The following is a 14,976-nucleotide window of genomic DNA, read 5'->3' as shown; positions in this document are numbered from 1 at the left end:
GAGAAAACAGTGAATCTCTCCATATTTAGAGACAACACTTAGGTAATATGGCAATGGCTCCAGTTGACAGTGTGTGTTTGGTGCATGATGCTGAGAGCATATCCAAACAGCTCTGGGCTGGAAGTCTCAAGAAGTGATGTTAGAAATGGCATGAATTATATCTTTAATGAAATCTTAGAATGTAGCTTCTGATCCAGCAGAAACCCCTGCTTCTGATAATTCCTGAGTTTCATAATTAAAAGAATTAACGCAAGTCCTTTGAGTCTCAGAAAATAATTTGATTCAATGACTTAGAAGTCAGTTCCATTCATGTTTTAATCAAGTGAGCTTGTCTCCTTGGTAAAGATCCTTTCGGGAAACACAGTAGCCAAAAATAACTGAACGGTTCATTGCTTCTCCCTGGTTTGCATCCCAGTTACCCAGCAGAAGATGCAATGGGCTGCTGCAACATTGCACAATGTTACTGCTCTGCTTCCTGAGAGGGTTGTTCTTTTCTGTGCTTGCTGCTTGCATGTGAATCACTCTTCAGTCACTCTGGCCCGTTCATTCCTCTTGCATCCCTCTGGCACTTCCAGAGATATATTTTCTGCTCTTGGCTGACTTTATAACCTGCAGTTCTCTGCTGTAGCGGGCAGCAATTTGCAGCTGTATGTAAATTAAATGTGTTCCTTAAATATATATTGCTTTCCCTGTTGTTAATGGTTCTTGCAATGGGTTTTGAACTTTCTCGTTGTCTTTTCTTCCTTGGTAGCCAGGGGCAGGGCTCTGGGTGCAGCCTGTGCCATGTGTGGTGTGTGGCCAGGGATGGGCAGGAGGAGCGTGGTTGTGTGAATTGCTGAGAGCCTGCAGCACACCCAAAAAAGATTCAGTGTGAGCAAACGTGTGTCAGGATCTTGCTGGGAGCCTCCACTGATTGCTCTCCTCTGTGCTTTGCAGAATGATTGCAGGAAAATTTGGTCACTCCTGCGCAGCGGGAAGTTTTCCTGTCCCACCACCAAGGAGCCCTTCAGCAGCCCAAATAAAAAAGGAGACCTCAACAAGTGCATGATGTGCCAAAGGCTGCTGTGAGTATCAGCTGCCTGCTGGCTCCAGTGGCAGCCCTGCCCACCCACAGCCTGTCCTCTCCTCCTGTAGCAGGGAGCCAACTCTCTGGAGGCTCCGTGCTATAAAGTTGTTGTCCCTGGCCAGCCAGACCAGTTTGTAATTCTTCAGCAAACCTTTGAAGCCAGCAGCCCTCCCCAGCTCATCACATGGTGGGGATTCACCACAAATGCAGAGTGAAAACTTACACAGATTAATTTCTTGTTTCCATCGATGGTGTTTCTTAGGATGGGGAGAGCTGGATATTAGGCAGGGAGAAAGGGTGGCACAGTGCCCCCAGAGCAGAGATGCTGAGCACCTGGATGTGTGTCAGGGAGCTGAGCCCTGCTGCTGGCCTGTGCCGCTGCCTTGCGCAATGGGGAGGTGGGGTTGGCCAGACTGGGCTTTAATCACCCCCAATTTTGGCTTTGTGTCCAAGCACTGCACGCTGCCCCGTCACTCACACCTCCCTTTCTTACAGGGAAAGAGACTCAAAAAACCAAGGGAGTGGTGGAGAGGCGGACAGGAATGTGAACTCCTTGGGAAAGGTGAGGTGAAGCATGGCTGCCAAAGCCAGTTTTATTGGCGATGGCATCTCGTCTGCTGCCTCTGACCCGCTGCCCAGGGCGTTTCCTCGTCTGCAGCGTGGGAAAGAGCCCTGCAAGGGGAGCAGGGCAAACGTGCCCAGCCTTGGGAAGAGTGTGAGGCTTGGTGCCATCCACCAGCGTAAAAGAAACCAAAATTCCTGGCGGCTCCTCCCAGGCAATCACAGCAGCCCCGGTGTGTGCCTGACCCAGAGCCCAGGCTGAGGAGGATGCCTGCCTGTTTATAAGGCACCATTGGAATCTGGCAAATATTTAATAGCAAGGTTGGCACATGTGAGCTCTGACTAGGGCAGGGTGTGGGAATAGGCTGACTCTAATTGTGCCTTGTTTATCTTGTTGATGCACCTGTGGTTTCTTTTACCCATAGCTGTTTTTCTAGATAGCAGGCCTTTATGTGGAGGGAGCTGTCTTTTTAGCCTTGGGTTTTTGTTCTAGATGGGAGCAAATTGGTTTTCATCAGATAGTGTTGGTTGTGGTGATTGATTTATTTATTTTTTTACAGCTGGTTAAGCAGGGTAGCTTTCTAGCTCTTGTGTGTCTGGACAAATTAAAGGCTTTGTAAGGCATAGCTGTCCTAAGGGAGATCTTTTTTTTAGACATCTGACTTGCCAAAGTGTGGTCCTGAAGGCAGCAGGACAGTTTTACAGTGTCAGGAAGAGACCTACACTGAATTTCTTTGTTAAGCCATAGATTTTCTGTCTGGCTTTTGGCAAGTAATTTTCTAGGCTTGACTTCCCCATCTGCAGAACTGGGATAAGCTATCAAGCCATCTCCTCTACATGGTGTGAGAGGAAAAATGTATTACAGATCACACAACCGATAAGGTTGTAAGTGCTGCATAAATGAACCTGAAGACCTCACATGTTCCATGTGTTTCTTATGCTCCAGACTTGCCCTGAAAGTCATAGGAAAGCTGTTCAGAGAAAAGTAAAGGCCAGGCTGAAATGCTTATGCAGGCTTTGCTACAAAAGCCTTTTGTGAAATAGAGTGCTTTGGTTCAATTAACACATACCATCATGTTAAGTGGAGGGTAAAAACACCCACCTCTTACTCTTCTCGTGTACCTGGCAATAAGAGGTGTTCAAGGATTATATTTTCTTATGCCTGCAGCTTCATTTTTTTACTCTGCATGGATTTTAAAATTCTTTAGTTTCAGTAGTGCGTTCTCTCCGGAGGGATGGGAAAACTGACTTTCTCATTTCAAATTCACTGAAATTGTGGATTTTATACTTAGAACAGAGCTTAGGTCCTTCAGGCAGGCTCTTGCATGCATTATCTGTTAGAAATAGCATCAAGGCTACCCTGGATGCGAAAGACAGATCTGCTGATCGAAACAAACGGATTTATTTGTTTTATGCCGCATGTTATGATTTTTCCATCGAGTTACGCCTCAAGGAAGCAAAATAACACTCGAAATGTAATTCATTGGGTGGATAATCCTTTGTGGATTTGTGGGAGATGTGCCTCTCTGTCAGCATATCGGTGTCAACCCATGCTTTTGGCGTTTGCACAGGATGAATGTCAGGAGTTTCGGGATCTGTTCAAGAGAGGGAAACTTTCCTGCACCAGGGAGAACGACCCTGTCCGGGATGCCTCTGGGAAGCAGCACAGCAATAAGTGCATCATGTGTGCAGAGAAGTTGTGAGTAAAGGAGAGGAGTGTGGGAAAGCTCTCCTCCCTGGAGCACCCTGGTACTCACTTTCTCATCTCTCTTCTCTTCCAGCAAAAGGGAGAATGAGCGGAAGTTATCTAAAAACAGACAAGGAAAAGATAAGGTGAGATTAAAGTATTAGGCAGGTCAATATGGAACTTTATTGGATTTTCACCCAAGACAGAGAAAAGGGAATGTTATTCTACTCCGTTCTCTTTCTCCTCTGACTTAATTTTGAGATCCACTTTCCTTGTGCTCCTTATTTCTTATTCATGCTCTTGAATCCCTCAAGTGAACAACTTGTGCCTGAATATTATGGTCTGCCCCAGTGACCTGTGGATCTAGGGACAGGCAAATCCTGACAGAGCAGGAAGCCAGGTGTGCTGTGCTGTCCCAAATTTCAGCTTGCAGGTGGAGAGGTCAGTTCTGCTGAGGCTGCTAATTAGGTGGAAAAGGAAAATGTGTGAAAAGCCCTAAATCTGAACTCTGCACAGTTTAAGAGATCACTGTGTTCTGGGAGATGTCAGCCCTGCACTATCTCCAGGCCTGTGGCTCAGTTTTAGCTTTTTTTTTTTGTTGGAAACTTTGTTCTCATTGAGCTGTGATTTGCCACCTTCTCCCTGGCATGCTGCAGCCTCCATGTTGCTGTTTGCTGATGCTTTGCTGGCAAAAACAGCTCAGGAAAGGGAAAATAGATGCTTTCCACCACTTTCCTCTTGATTCCTGATATGGTAGGGAGTGGTGCGGCCCCCTTAAGCTTCAGTCGTGGGGATAATCCCGTTTTAGTGCTTTTTCTAATGACTTTGGCACCAAAAAATAGAAGCGTAAGTGAAATTTGCTGATGGCAAAGCTGGGAGGCAGTATCAGTAGAGGAGGATCAGCAGATCACTCAAGACTAATTGGATAGTGCTGAGGCCTGCAGTAATAGAAACAAGATAAAATGTAATGGCAGTGCAAGATCACACAGCCAGTGCTCAACAAGAATTCCTACTCATTGGGTAGAAGTGACAAAGGATAAGAAAGCCCTGCATTTATTAGTGGGTCAGGGATGTTACAGGCCATGAAAAAGGCAAATGCACGGCACAGATGTACTCGGTGAGATTTTTGCAGCAGAGGTCAGGCCTGAACAGGGCTCCAGAAATGCTGGCTCAAAGAGAAAATGTTTGAGAGAGGCTCTTAGGGGAAGGCACATCTGTCTGCAGAGGATTGGGCTGCTGAGCTGGGCTGGTCCCAGCGAACAAGGAGAGCTTGTTGGGAAGGGGAAAGCATTGCCAGAACTGTTCAGGGGTGTGAGCTGGTGGTGAGGAGAAGCAGGGAGGCTCATGGGGATGCCCTCTGTAGTGGGTGCAACACTGATTTCTGATGGGACAATGCCTTATGGCTGCTGGCACAGCAGGAGAGGCTCATCCAGGGCCAGATCATCTCTGCTGCCTGTGGCTGGCTGGCTCTAGGGAAATGTGGGGCTCTGTACTCAGGGTGGTTTGCCAGCATTACCCTCGTGGGAAAGCTGAGGAGCTGGAGGCTGGGGTGCCCTGGATGGGATGCAGAGCAGCACTGGGCTAACCTTCCCCTGGCAGAGAGGATGAGATGTAAACTTCTGAGCAAAGCAAAGGGTGAGGCCAGTGACCTGCCAAGGACCTTCACACGAGATAGCAAAACTGTGCACAAAATGGGCAGAGAATTGCGAGTGTTAAAAGCTGTTTTTAAAAAGAAAAGGGTAAGTGGAAGTCGCTTCCTTACCCTTTGTACTTTTCATTTGAAACTGCCTATTGCACTGTGTGAACTAGTTGAAATTAGGGGGGCTGAATGTTTCCATCTCTGTTACATATCAGGGGCAGGTTAACACAGTTTCTGTACAGCAGTTTTGAACAAGGGACAAATTAATCATCCACTCTCCAAACAACCTTCCTCTGCTCGTGGGCTATTAAGTGTGTTTGCATTGTGCTTTTATGTTTTAACTGCTGCTTCTTGATTGACATGTCCCAAAGTGTGGCTGGTTTGGAGGATCCTACGCGCTTTGTAAAGAAAATTATCCTGAGATACAATCTGGGAAAAGGCTGTAGCTGTGTATTAAGGATGTTGGGAGAAAAGGGAGTGACTTCATTGCTGTATCGGTCACATCACTGGCGTGCTTTGGATAGCCCAGCCAGGAGAATAATAATTAGTGGGACCATACTAGAAAACTCCCAACACGTGCTGTGCAGGCAGAAGGACCCGGAATTTTTCTGACTCACTCTTCTGTTTATATGCTAAGTGGCTGGTACTGCACACCCTCTTCTCTCACCCCCACCCAGACTCTCCTGTGATGCATTTGTGATGGTTCCATGCTTTCCTGGCAGGAAAACCCCAGGTTTCTAAGGATCTGATCAGTAAGGCAAGGAGGACAGAGTGCCCTAACCCTGCCCTCCCTCTGCAGGATGACTGCAGCGAGTTCCGCTCCCAGTTTGAAGGCGGCCGCCTGTCCTGCACGAGGGAGAACGCCCCGGTCCGGGATGCCTCTGGCAGGCAGCACATCAACAAGTGTCTCATGTGTGCTGAGAAGTTGTGAGTACCCCTTCCCCTGAGCAGCAACAGCCAAGAGGGAAACCTCCCGCTGCAGAAGTGCAGCTTCTGCCTGTGAAGCTGCACCTGGGCCATGCCTGGGAGAGTCCTGACTCCCAGTGGCTCTCTAGGAGATGCTCTGGCAGCTGGGCTCCTCTTCCCCCTCCCCTTTCAGCACTAAGGGCCCAAGGGCAGGTCAGAAGCATTGTGGAGTAGAGGAGGAGAAGCAAAGGTGGCAGAGAGCAGCCCCTTTCCCAGGGGACTGTCGGGCATGGGAAGCTCCTGAGGAGTTTCTCACGGGTGTGCTTTGCCTTCCAAATGCTCTCTCTCTCTACTCCCATATGTAGAAGCAGACCTGATATAAAAGCAGCCACCTGGAACCGGGATGTAGCCTACAGTGGGAATTTGGAGGAGAAAAGGAGAAGTCTTAGGGGTGGGAATTAGGAACAGGACCACCAAGAACAGGGACTGTGGAAGGGGAGGTGGGACCTAGTGGTATGACACTGGCTTACAGGGCAGCCCTGGGTGCTGGTGGCACTCACACTACTATAGCACTCCATTTTTTCTCTTCTTCCCTTCTTCCAGCAAAAAGGAAGCTCAAAGAGGGGGTGGAACCCTCCAGCGCAATAAATTGCCCTCTTCAGAGAGGACAAAGCAGGTGAGATGGAGCTGGGAGCCTGTGCAGAACTCAGAAAGGTCTGGTGAGACTCTGTGGGATCAGGATGGCCAGGGACTGCCTGTGGTCAGCCAAGGGTGATCAAGGTGTTTAGGATTCTGTAGCCAGCTAATCATGGGGGAGAAACTTTTGCATTGCAAAGCTTCTCTCATTTGTGGGATGGACCTGGGTGTGAGCATACAAACTGGACATGCTTGCAGCTGACAGAACTGCCCCTCTCACTTTCCCAGTGATGTGATGCCATATGGGAGATAAAGGGCAGGTTCAGACTCCCCACAATCCTGTAAACCCTTGGATGATAACATTTGGTGGGTATGCAGTGCATCAAACCTGCTACTTTAAGAAGGTGATTCTTTGGGTCTGGGAGGATCAGGGGGCAGGGCAGGAGCTGCTTTAGGTTTGCTGCTTCCCTAGTTGCATAGAAGTTGTTTCTGTGGTTGTTGAGTGTGTTCTGCCCCTTTTGCAGAAGAACTGTGGTGGTTCACGGCAGGGTGTAAACGAGAGGCGTCCCTTCTCCTCGGGCAGAGGGTGAGTTCAGCAGCACCCGGGGTGGTGGCCTGTCCCCACACACACCACCATCCATGTATGTGTGTTTTTTGGGGGTGGTTAGGAGATTAATTGGAGCAAGGATAGTTTGGCAGCACAGTCTGGGATGGGGCAGTGCATGTTGTGCTGTTTGGTGCTCACTACAGCACTTCCCACAGGCTGAGCTGGTGTTGGGGAAGAGACACACACTGGGGCATGTCTCTCATGCAACCCTTGCCCCATTTTGGCCTCGATGTTCTGTGTACGAAGCACTAGTGATTGCTGTGCTCAGAATCCCTCTCAGGACACTCTGTCCAGCAAAATCTGTCTCCTGGCAGTGCACACATGTGTGCCTGGCCCTGGCTCAAAGGCAGTGCCTGGTGCACCATGTGCTTTCTGGGCACTGGTCAGGCAGGAGCTGTTTGTTTTGTAGCTGTTGGCCCTGAGCAGGACTCGGCTGCTGCTTTTTCTGGGGCATACTGAGATTTCTTGCTTTGCCTGGTGCAATTCCTTCATGTCCCCCTTCCAGCAAGGGCTGCCAGGAGCACGGGGCTGCAGAGCCCCAGGGTGGTGGTGCTGGGGGGCCTCTCTCCCTCTCCTCTCCTGTGGGTGGGTGGATGTCATAGTGCAAACAGCCCCCCAGGAGCCGTGGGGGTCTGCAGGGAGGGTGGGTTTGCACCCCCTGTTTGGAAGGAGACGGTGCTGAGCTGTATCTCTGCTCTCTCTGCCAGCCCACAAGTCCAGCGTGGCAGGAACTGCAACCAGCCACCCAGCCGCAAGTCACAGAGCGGAGACACCCACGAGGACCCCATGGTAAATCCACCTCCTGCCCTGGGCTGGCAGCTGTGTGGGCACAAATGGGGCTCCTGCCCCTGGGCTGGCAGCTATGTGGGCACAAACAGGGCTCCTGCCCCTGGGCTGGCAGCTGTGTGGGCAGAAATGGGGACCTCTCCCATGGGCTGCTCCCCTGCTGGTGCTGAGCCACCTCTGCTCCTTTCCTATCAGCTTTTCCTGTTCTTGCTTTAACCCTGAGGCTTTTCACTTTGCCCCATGTCCTCGGAGGGGCTTGAATGAGCAAAATCATATCTGTAGCCTGCTGAAAGCCCTTGTATCACCTAGCATGGAAATAGAGGGAAGGGCTTGGCTCCTTGTGGAAGCCCCCCAGCTGTGGGGGTGTGGGTCTTGAGCTCAGGTTGGAATCCTGCCCCACATGTAGCCAAACTAGGGTAAAGAGTTCTACCTCCCCATGCTGAGATGAAGGCCATGGTCAGAGCAGAGTGGTGGAGGTGACCAGGGGATGAGGACAAGTTTGGCAGAAGGAAGGAGTGCTAAAGGGGGAAACACTGAGTGGTAGATGACAACTGTGTATGGAATACTGTAGGAGGAAGGTGGGGGTGTCTGCTCTCCCTTCTCATGAGAAGAAAATGGAATAGTTCCAACAAAGCTAAAAGTGGAAAATGTGAACTAATAAGAGAAAATAAGTTACCGTAAAAAGGGTGACTAAAGTGTGGATCTCGCTATCACAGGGTGTTGTCTAGAGGTAGGATGGTTAAAAAAATACCTGATGTTTTAATCCCTCCAGACTTTTCATACAGCAATTTAAATAGCATTCTGGAAGAGATAGGAAATGTGTTTCTATGGATTTGGAGGGATCTTACTACCAACTGCCTTAACTTTCTCTGAAAGCTCTGGCACTAACCACTTTGAGAAAAGGGATATTTGAGTTAAAACCCCAATATATAGTTCAAGTACTGCAATTCTGATGCATTCCAGAGGAAGCATTAGGTGTAATAAGGCCAGTCTGCTTCAGGGCTTTGTGGTATTTCCTGATAGCACCGGAGGGGGAGTGGATGCCGATGAGCCTGACAGACCAGAGGTGATTCAGGGAGCAGATCTGCTCCTCTCCTCTTTCCAGGGCCACCTGTGGGTTTTGTCACAGACAAGAACCAGAGCCAAAGGAGTGGTGGCGCTGGCTGCTGGCACCTGTGATGTGTGGGGCTGCTGGTGGGGTGGCCTCCTGCCCTGGGCTGTGGTGCAGGCAGCAATGTCTGGTGCGTAGGAAGGCATCCAGCAGAGGACTGCAAAGGTCAGCATTTTCTGCTCTCACGTCACTGATAATTACCCAGATGAGGGAGGAAGCAGCACATTATGGAAATTAGCAAGTGACGTTTAACCAGCAGGTGCTATCAGAGCACCCCAACATCACCAAAACCTCCCATTGTGCTGCCTGGCATGAAATCCTTCCCTGGGGTGCTCCCTGCTGCTGATAAACCATCATTTTTGGGCTAAATGCTGCCTCTCCAGGTGCAGGGGAAGTGGGATGTTGTCTCAGACCCATCGCACCATTTACAGCCTCTGCAACGCCTGGAGAAAGGATTCGGGAGCCCATTAGCCGCTTCTTCGTCTCGGTCTTTTTTTTTTTCGGTTCCTGGGGCTGAGGAAGGGGCTGCGATACCAGGGAACAGGCTGTGCTATCCCTGACCTCTGCTGTTGGAAACCTGCTATGACTGAGCGAACACCCGCTCCGCGGGTGCGAGAGGCTTTTTGGGGATCCCTAAAGGTCGGTGTGTGCTGGCTGTGCCGCGTGTGGTTTGCAGGGAAAGCTGTGCCTGAGCGTTGCCGTGCTCGGGGGCATCCATCCCTCGTCAGCCGCAGCCGCTCCCGCTCGGTGGGCGGCGGGAGCGCTGCGTGCCGCACCGCCCGCAGCTCCGGCCGCTCCTCCTCGTCCGTGCCCAATGCGCTTCGTCTCCATCCTTGGAGATAAGTGCTGTCAGCATACTGATAAGCAAGGCTAGGTACAGGTAGAAGATGGATGCACGTCGAGAGAAATAAGCCTTGCACCAGACAGGAGTGTTGGGGTGGATAGGTGAGCGGGGAGTGAAGGCTCCGTCCCCAAAACTTGGCTGGTCCAACAAAAGACATGATGTCTTTCCAAGTCTGGCCTGGCTGGATGTGATACAGGACAGAGGTGCCCCATGCAAGGCTTGGTTTATAAGCACCTTCACTTAAAGGAGGGTCTAGCAAGTGAACCGTCACCAAATGTGATTTCTTTCTCTCTTCAGCTGGACTGTGATCGAATTCTGCATGGGGTAAAGGGTGGAAGGATTTTCTGCAGCGAATCCTCACAACCAGTCTGTGGCACTGATGGGAAAACATACAAAAATGAATGTGACTTGTGTTCAGCTGCCATGTGAGTAGGCGGAGAGATTTCAGTAATACAGGGCCATCCACCATTCCCGAGTGTCTTTTGCAGAACAGTGTTTGTTTTGATACATCATGACTCACTATCAAGTGTGTCCTTGGTGCTTTGCTGTTAAGCAAACATAGATCAAAATGCCTGAGATTAATCTGATGACAGCTAATTAAGATACACAAGTTGCCAGGGTCCCCTATTCCCTTTCTGCCCAATCATGAAATTGTTTGGGGAGTAGTAAATGCCATCACATTGGAAGTAGCATCAAAGCATTAAGGAGCCCACAGAGGACTGTCATGCCGGCGGCTGAGAGCTGTGGCATTGCAAGTGAATAATAAGCAATGTCTTGTCCTCCCTTTGCAGGAGAGCTTCAGACTTCATCACGGTAAACTATCGAGGCGAGTGCCGAGAGCCTGCCCCTGCAGTGGTAAGCGGCAAACCACAGCTGGGCTGCCAAACATCAATCTCTGCCTTTCCCCTGGTGGAAATTCCCTGTTGGCTCCGTCTCAGCCTGTGGTGACCTGATCCAGGCAGCCACAATAGGCAGTGAGGAATGAGGAGTGGCTGGCACTCACCAGCTGCCCACTGTGCCCTTCAGCAGGAGCTGGGTGTCCGCACTGGGACCTCGCTGGCAGGTTAACAGAGTTAGCTTGTTCCTTCAGGTAACAGTGGGCTAATTAAAGGCATGCTCTCCAGCTGCTCTTCAGCCACTTTGGCTGGGAGGGAAGAGAGGTATTGAAGCTCCTATTTCTACTTTATTTTGTTCCTGGAGTGGAGTGATGCCAAGAGGTGAAGAAAAGAAAGTGCCTCTTGGCGTGTGTAGCATCCCACTTTACTCCAAGTGCTTGCTGGGGAGCCAGCCTGGCTTCTGCACCTGTGACAGGATCATTAGAGCCCCAGGAATGGATGGTCGCAGTCCAGATGTTTAAATGCAAGTTGAGACTCAGATTTATTGCATAACCTGGGCATAGTCTCCATGTTTTGCCTAGGCTGTGTGGTAGGAGTGTGATGTCTGGGAAAACAGCTGACTTTTCTCCTGGGACTTTGATGGAGCTAGAAAGACCAGAACTGTATAAACCATTAAGGGCTTGTTCCCTAAATAATATCCAGGGAGATGGTTGGGAAATTAAGATTATTCACTAGGTGGCACACTTTCGGGAAAGGTCTTGAGCCTTGACATCTTGTGCAATCCCACAGAGCAGATGAGTTAAACATTTCTTAGCTGTGCTTTGTCTTCCTAGCAGTGGAAGCTGGACAGCCAGCCAGTGTCTCCCAGTTTGTGACTCTGTGCACGGGATGTCCTGTAGCACCTGGGGAGGACTGTGCTCGTTGGCATGAACTGTTGAGAAACTCTTGAGAAATCTTCCTCCCCAGGGAAATAGATTAGTTCCCACTCTAAACCTGTAGAGAATCCAAATGTTGAACCTACTAAAGGGATTTCTGGGACGTTTTGAGTGGGAGCATTGGCTTCTGAGTATGGATGTGGTATCTGTGTGTTTGTAGGCACAGTGGGATGTGGGTTATGAGAGAGCCATCGTGCCACAGTGTCATTCCATGCCTTCCTCTGCTCAGTGCCAGGACACCAGCAGATCCCCCAAACACAGAAAACCTGTCTCCTTTTCTCCTCATCTCTAAAGTAGCAGAGTGCTCTAAACTTTGCTTAAAGAAATTGCAGTGCAGAGAGAAATATTTTTGCCTGTGACAGTACTGGAGGTCTCTGTGTCTCAGTCTTTAGGGAGATGGAGCTGCTGTTGGCCTGTGGGTAAAGGGAGATGAGGCACTGTAAGAGCCTGTTAGTGACTGCCTCCAAGACAGAATGAGACTGGATACACCGTGGCAACTGAAAAATACACAGGATTCCCAAAAAAACCTGTGCTTGGTCTGGAATTCCTTGCTGTTTCACTGAGCTATTACAGCTCTCAAGCCCTTGCAATAAGAGGGAGATGCCATTTACTGGAAGTCAGAGAGCTTGCAGCTGTGTTAAGTATTCCAAGGAGAGATGGATGCAATTGGAAGTCAAAGTGATAAGCTTTTTTTCTTGAGGCAAGAAAAGCTAAAGCCCCCCTGCACAATGATTTATGCTTTATGTTTATTAAGTCACCTGAAGAATTGGGCTGGAAATTTATGGGAGCTTATAAACAATGTACAGAGCAATGTTATTTTCAGCACTAAAATTCGTGCTCACTTACAGTATAATGAATTTTTCTTTCTGCTGAAGATTCAGGCACTCAATATATGCTACTAAAACCTGAAGGAAAGCAGCTCCAGCAGTGCTTTTGGCATCAGAAATGGGTTTAGAGAGTTGCAATATGCAGAATGTAAAATGCTTTGGAAGAAGATAAGAAATTGTTACCCCAAAATTATAGCATTTCCTTGAGATGTATTTTTAAATTACCTATGGCAAGTGCTGGGTTGCCTGTGAAAATGTGTGTTAAAGCTGCCTCATCCCTTTGTAGCCCAGTGCCTGCAGCCACCCCTGCCTGAATTTCCAGGTGGATTTCCAGGTGTTTCTGGTAGCTCTGGTGACCTGATGGCCATCAGGGAAGGATGCCTGTGGGAAGGGTTGGGAGCAGTGTGGTTTGAGAGAGAGCTGACACTAAAGGGTGTATCTGGGCATGGCTGGGGTGGAAAACCTTGCTGCAGAGAGAGCCTGTCCCCACTGGCCAGCACTGGGTCTGGCCACCTTCCCTGGGAGGTCTCTGCCATAACTGAATTCCTTTGATCCTGTTCTGCTTTACTGATGACAAATACAGGTTGGCATCGTGGGATAAGATCTCTTTTTTTTGGTAAGTTAACTGGCTGGTAGGTCCTGCAGGCCTGTGCCATGTGGATGAATTGATTGTGGGTCTTTCCTGCACATTTGACTTTTAATCCTGCAGTTCTTGCAGGACCTTTTTATCTTGCAGTTCTTTTACTTGTCCAAAGGTTTTTCACACTAATCACCTGGGCAGTAGTCACCAGCCTGCTGGTCAATAGATCAGGGGAAAAAAGGGGTTATCCAGGGTTTTCCTTTTCTTCTTTAAACCTCTTTCTCAACAAACAGATCACTCCCACAAATCCCACTTTCCTTACAATGCTCTCTGTTTTGCCGTGCTACTTTTAAAGGCAGTGAAAGAAGAAAAGCATGACCTTTCCCAGATTAGAAAATAGGTGTGGAAAGCACCTAGCTTAAGGCTGAAATTACTCTTGTTTTCCTCAGGTGGCAGTGGCCCAGCCTGCCTGCCCTTGTGCCAGGCTCTGCTGCAGTTGCCTTACGTGGCACTGAGCTGGCCTGCGGGGCTGTCACACTGATACCAGTGTCACACAGATGTGGTCAAGCCTGGGGATGGGCTTATGTTTTTTTTGTTCTTCCTTTCCAGGAGTAATGGAGCTCAGACTGCCAGCAAACACCAGGGATCAGCTGTGACCAAAGGTATGGACAGAGAGGGGCTTAGCCCTGCTTGGCCACCCTGTCCTTTGGAGGTTGTGTCCTACCTTGTCCAGACAAGCTGCAGGGCCAGGACAGAGGGTTCTGCAGATTTTTTTCTCTCACTGCTGCCTTATGATGGTGGGGCTGAGCCTGTGGGGACTTGAAATAGTGGAATCTGCCCACTCCTTTCCCCTGGCTCTGTTTTTTCAGCCAAGCTGTTCCTGCAGAGCGGAGAGGATGCTGGCAGAGTGGTCCCCATCACAGGGAGGCAGGAATGCCCAGAGCCCGTGCAGAGCATGAGAACATCACAGCTTTAAGCTTTCCTCATGGTCCTTTCAGATCCCTTTGCCTTCTGGGACTGCAGCAATAAACTGTCTGCCCTCTGTCTCTGCAGAGCGAGTAAAGGAAGCGTCGATGTCGAGCATCGGGGGAGCTGCCGAGTCCCCGGGACTGCCAGAGCTGCCTTCATCCCCTTCTGCAGCACACGGGGCCTGTCCTTGCTCAGGTGGAGGGCGAGAGGCTGTGGGGACTCAGTGGTGCCTTCCCAGGTGTCCCCGTGCTGCAGTCCCTGCTGCCTCGCTGTGTCTAAACGTGCTTCTCCAATAAAGATAACTCCTCAGCTTCATGTCCCTTCTCTTCACTCAGCCTCAGGGGAGGGACACTCGGCTCCCTGCGCTGCCTTTGCTCCTTAGGAACCAGCACCCTGAGGTGCAGCAGCTGCTGTAAATACCTGGCGAAGATGTTGGACCCAAAGAGGAAGAGTATGGTTTGGGGTTTTGTGAGGAGGGGTCAGGGGTCAGTTGTCTCTGGCTCTTTATGGGGTCTTGGGTCAATCACGTCACTGCCCTATCAGCCCTTTTCTCCTGCCTGTAAAATGAACATTAAATTATACTTGCCTACCTCAGAGGGTTGTTTGAGATTTGTTTGGTTTACATTTGGAAACCTACAGAGGAAAATTGGTTGTAAAGCACCTCGTGTCTTGGGCTGGCAGCGTTTAGATGATGAACTAAGTGTCCTCTTCCAGGCTTCTCATGTGAGGTGCTGGGAAATCCAGACCTCACTTTGGAGCAATGCTGGGAAGCAGATACATATTCAGTGGTCATGTTAGGGGATGTGCTGAGCCCAGAAAGGTCTTTGGGATCTGGAGGTGTGAATTTGGCCAGTATTTCTTGCTGTGAGAGGGCAGAAGGACTGGTGGCACCCTCAAGGCAGTGCAGGAAGCTCAGCCACTGTGGTGGCCCATGGGCCATCTGCTGCTGGGTCAGCCTCTGCCTTGGCCTGAAGTTCTCTGTAGGC

General features: G+C 49.8%; 1 protein-coding gene across 4 annotated transcripts in view; it reads left to right on the top strand.

The window, feature by feature from the left end:
• LOC144247145 (serine protease inhibitor Kazal-type 5-like) overlaps nucleotides 1-14,305 on the top strand; it is a 40,703-nt gene extending 26,398 nt beyond the window's left edge. For 2 of the 4 annotated variants that reach the window (XR_014958338.1, XR_014958337.1), the window contains 13 exons: nucleotides 937-1,064; nucleotides 1,562-1,628; nucleotides 3,199-3,326; nucleotides 3,409-3,460; nucleotides 5,753-5,880; nucleotides 6,463-6,535; nucleotides 7,020-7,081; nucleotides 7,810-7,891; nucleotides 10,141-10,268; nucleotides 10,635-10,698; nucleotides 13,025-13,057; nucleotides 13,631-13,683; nucleotides 14,075-14,305. Coding sequence is in view for 2 of the 4 variants with exons in the window: in XM_085591464.1 (XP_085447590.1) it covers nucleotides 937-1,064; nucleotides 1,562-1,628; nucleotides 3,199-3,326; nucleotides 3,409-3,460; nucleotides 5,753-5,880; nucleotides 6,463-6,535; nucleotides 7,020-7,081; nucleotides 7,810-7,891; nucleotides 10,141-10,268; nucleotides 10,635-10,698; nucleotides 13,631-13,636 (918 nt within the window). In the remaining 2 variants the exon portion in view is untranslated. The remainder of the gene's footprint in view (nucleotides 1-936; nucleotides 1,065-1,561; nucleotides 1,629-3,198; nucleotides 3,327-3,408; nucleotides 3,461-5,752; nucleotides 5,881-6,462; nucleotides 6,536-7,019; nucleotides 7,082-7,809; nucleotides 7,892-10,140; nucleotides 10,269-10,634; nucleotides 10,699-13,024; nucleotides 13,058-13,630; nucleotides 13,684-14,074) is intronic. The other 2 variants (XM_085591464.1, XM_085591465.1) reach the window with 2 other exon arrangements.
• Nucleotides 14,306-14,976: the final 671 nt, after the last annotated feature.

The sequence above is a fragment of the Lonchura striata genome, chromosome 13, assembly GCF_050655825.1.
Source record: "Lonchura striata isolate lonStrDom1 chromosome 13, ASM5065582v1, whole genome shotgun sequence".
In the NCBI taxonomy this organism is placed as follows: Eukaryota; Metazoa; Chordata; class Aves; order Passeriformes; family Estrildidae; genus Lonchura; species Lonchura striata.
This window is presented reverse-complemented; position numbering and strand designations above follow the sequence as displayed.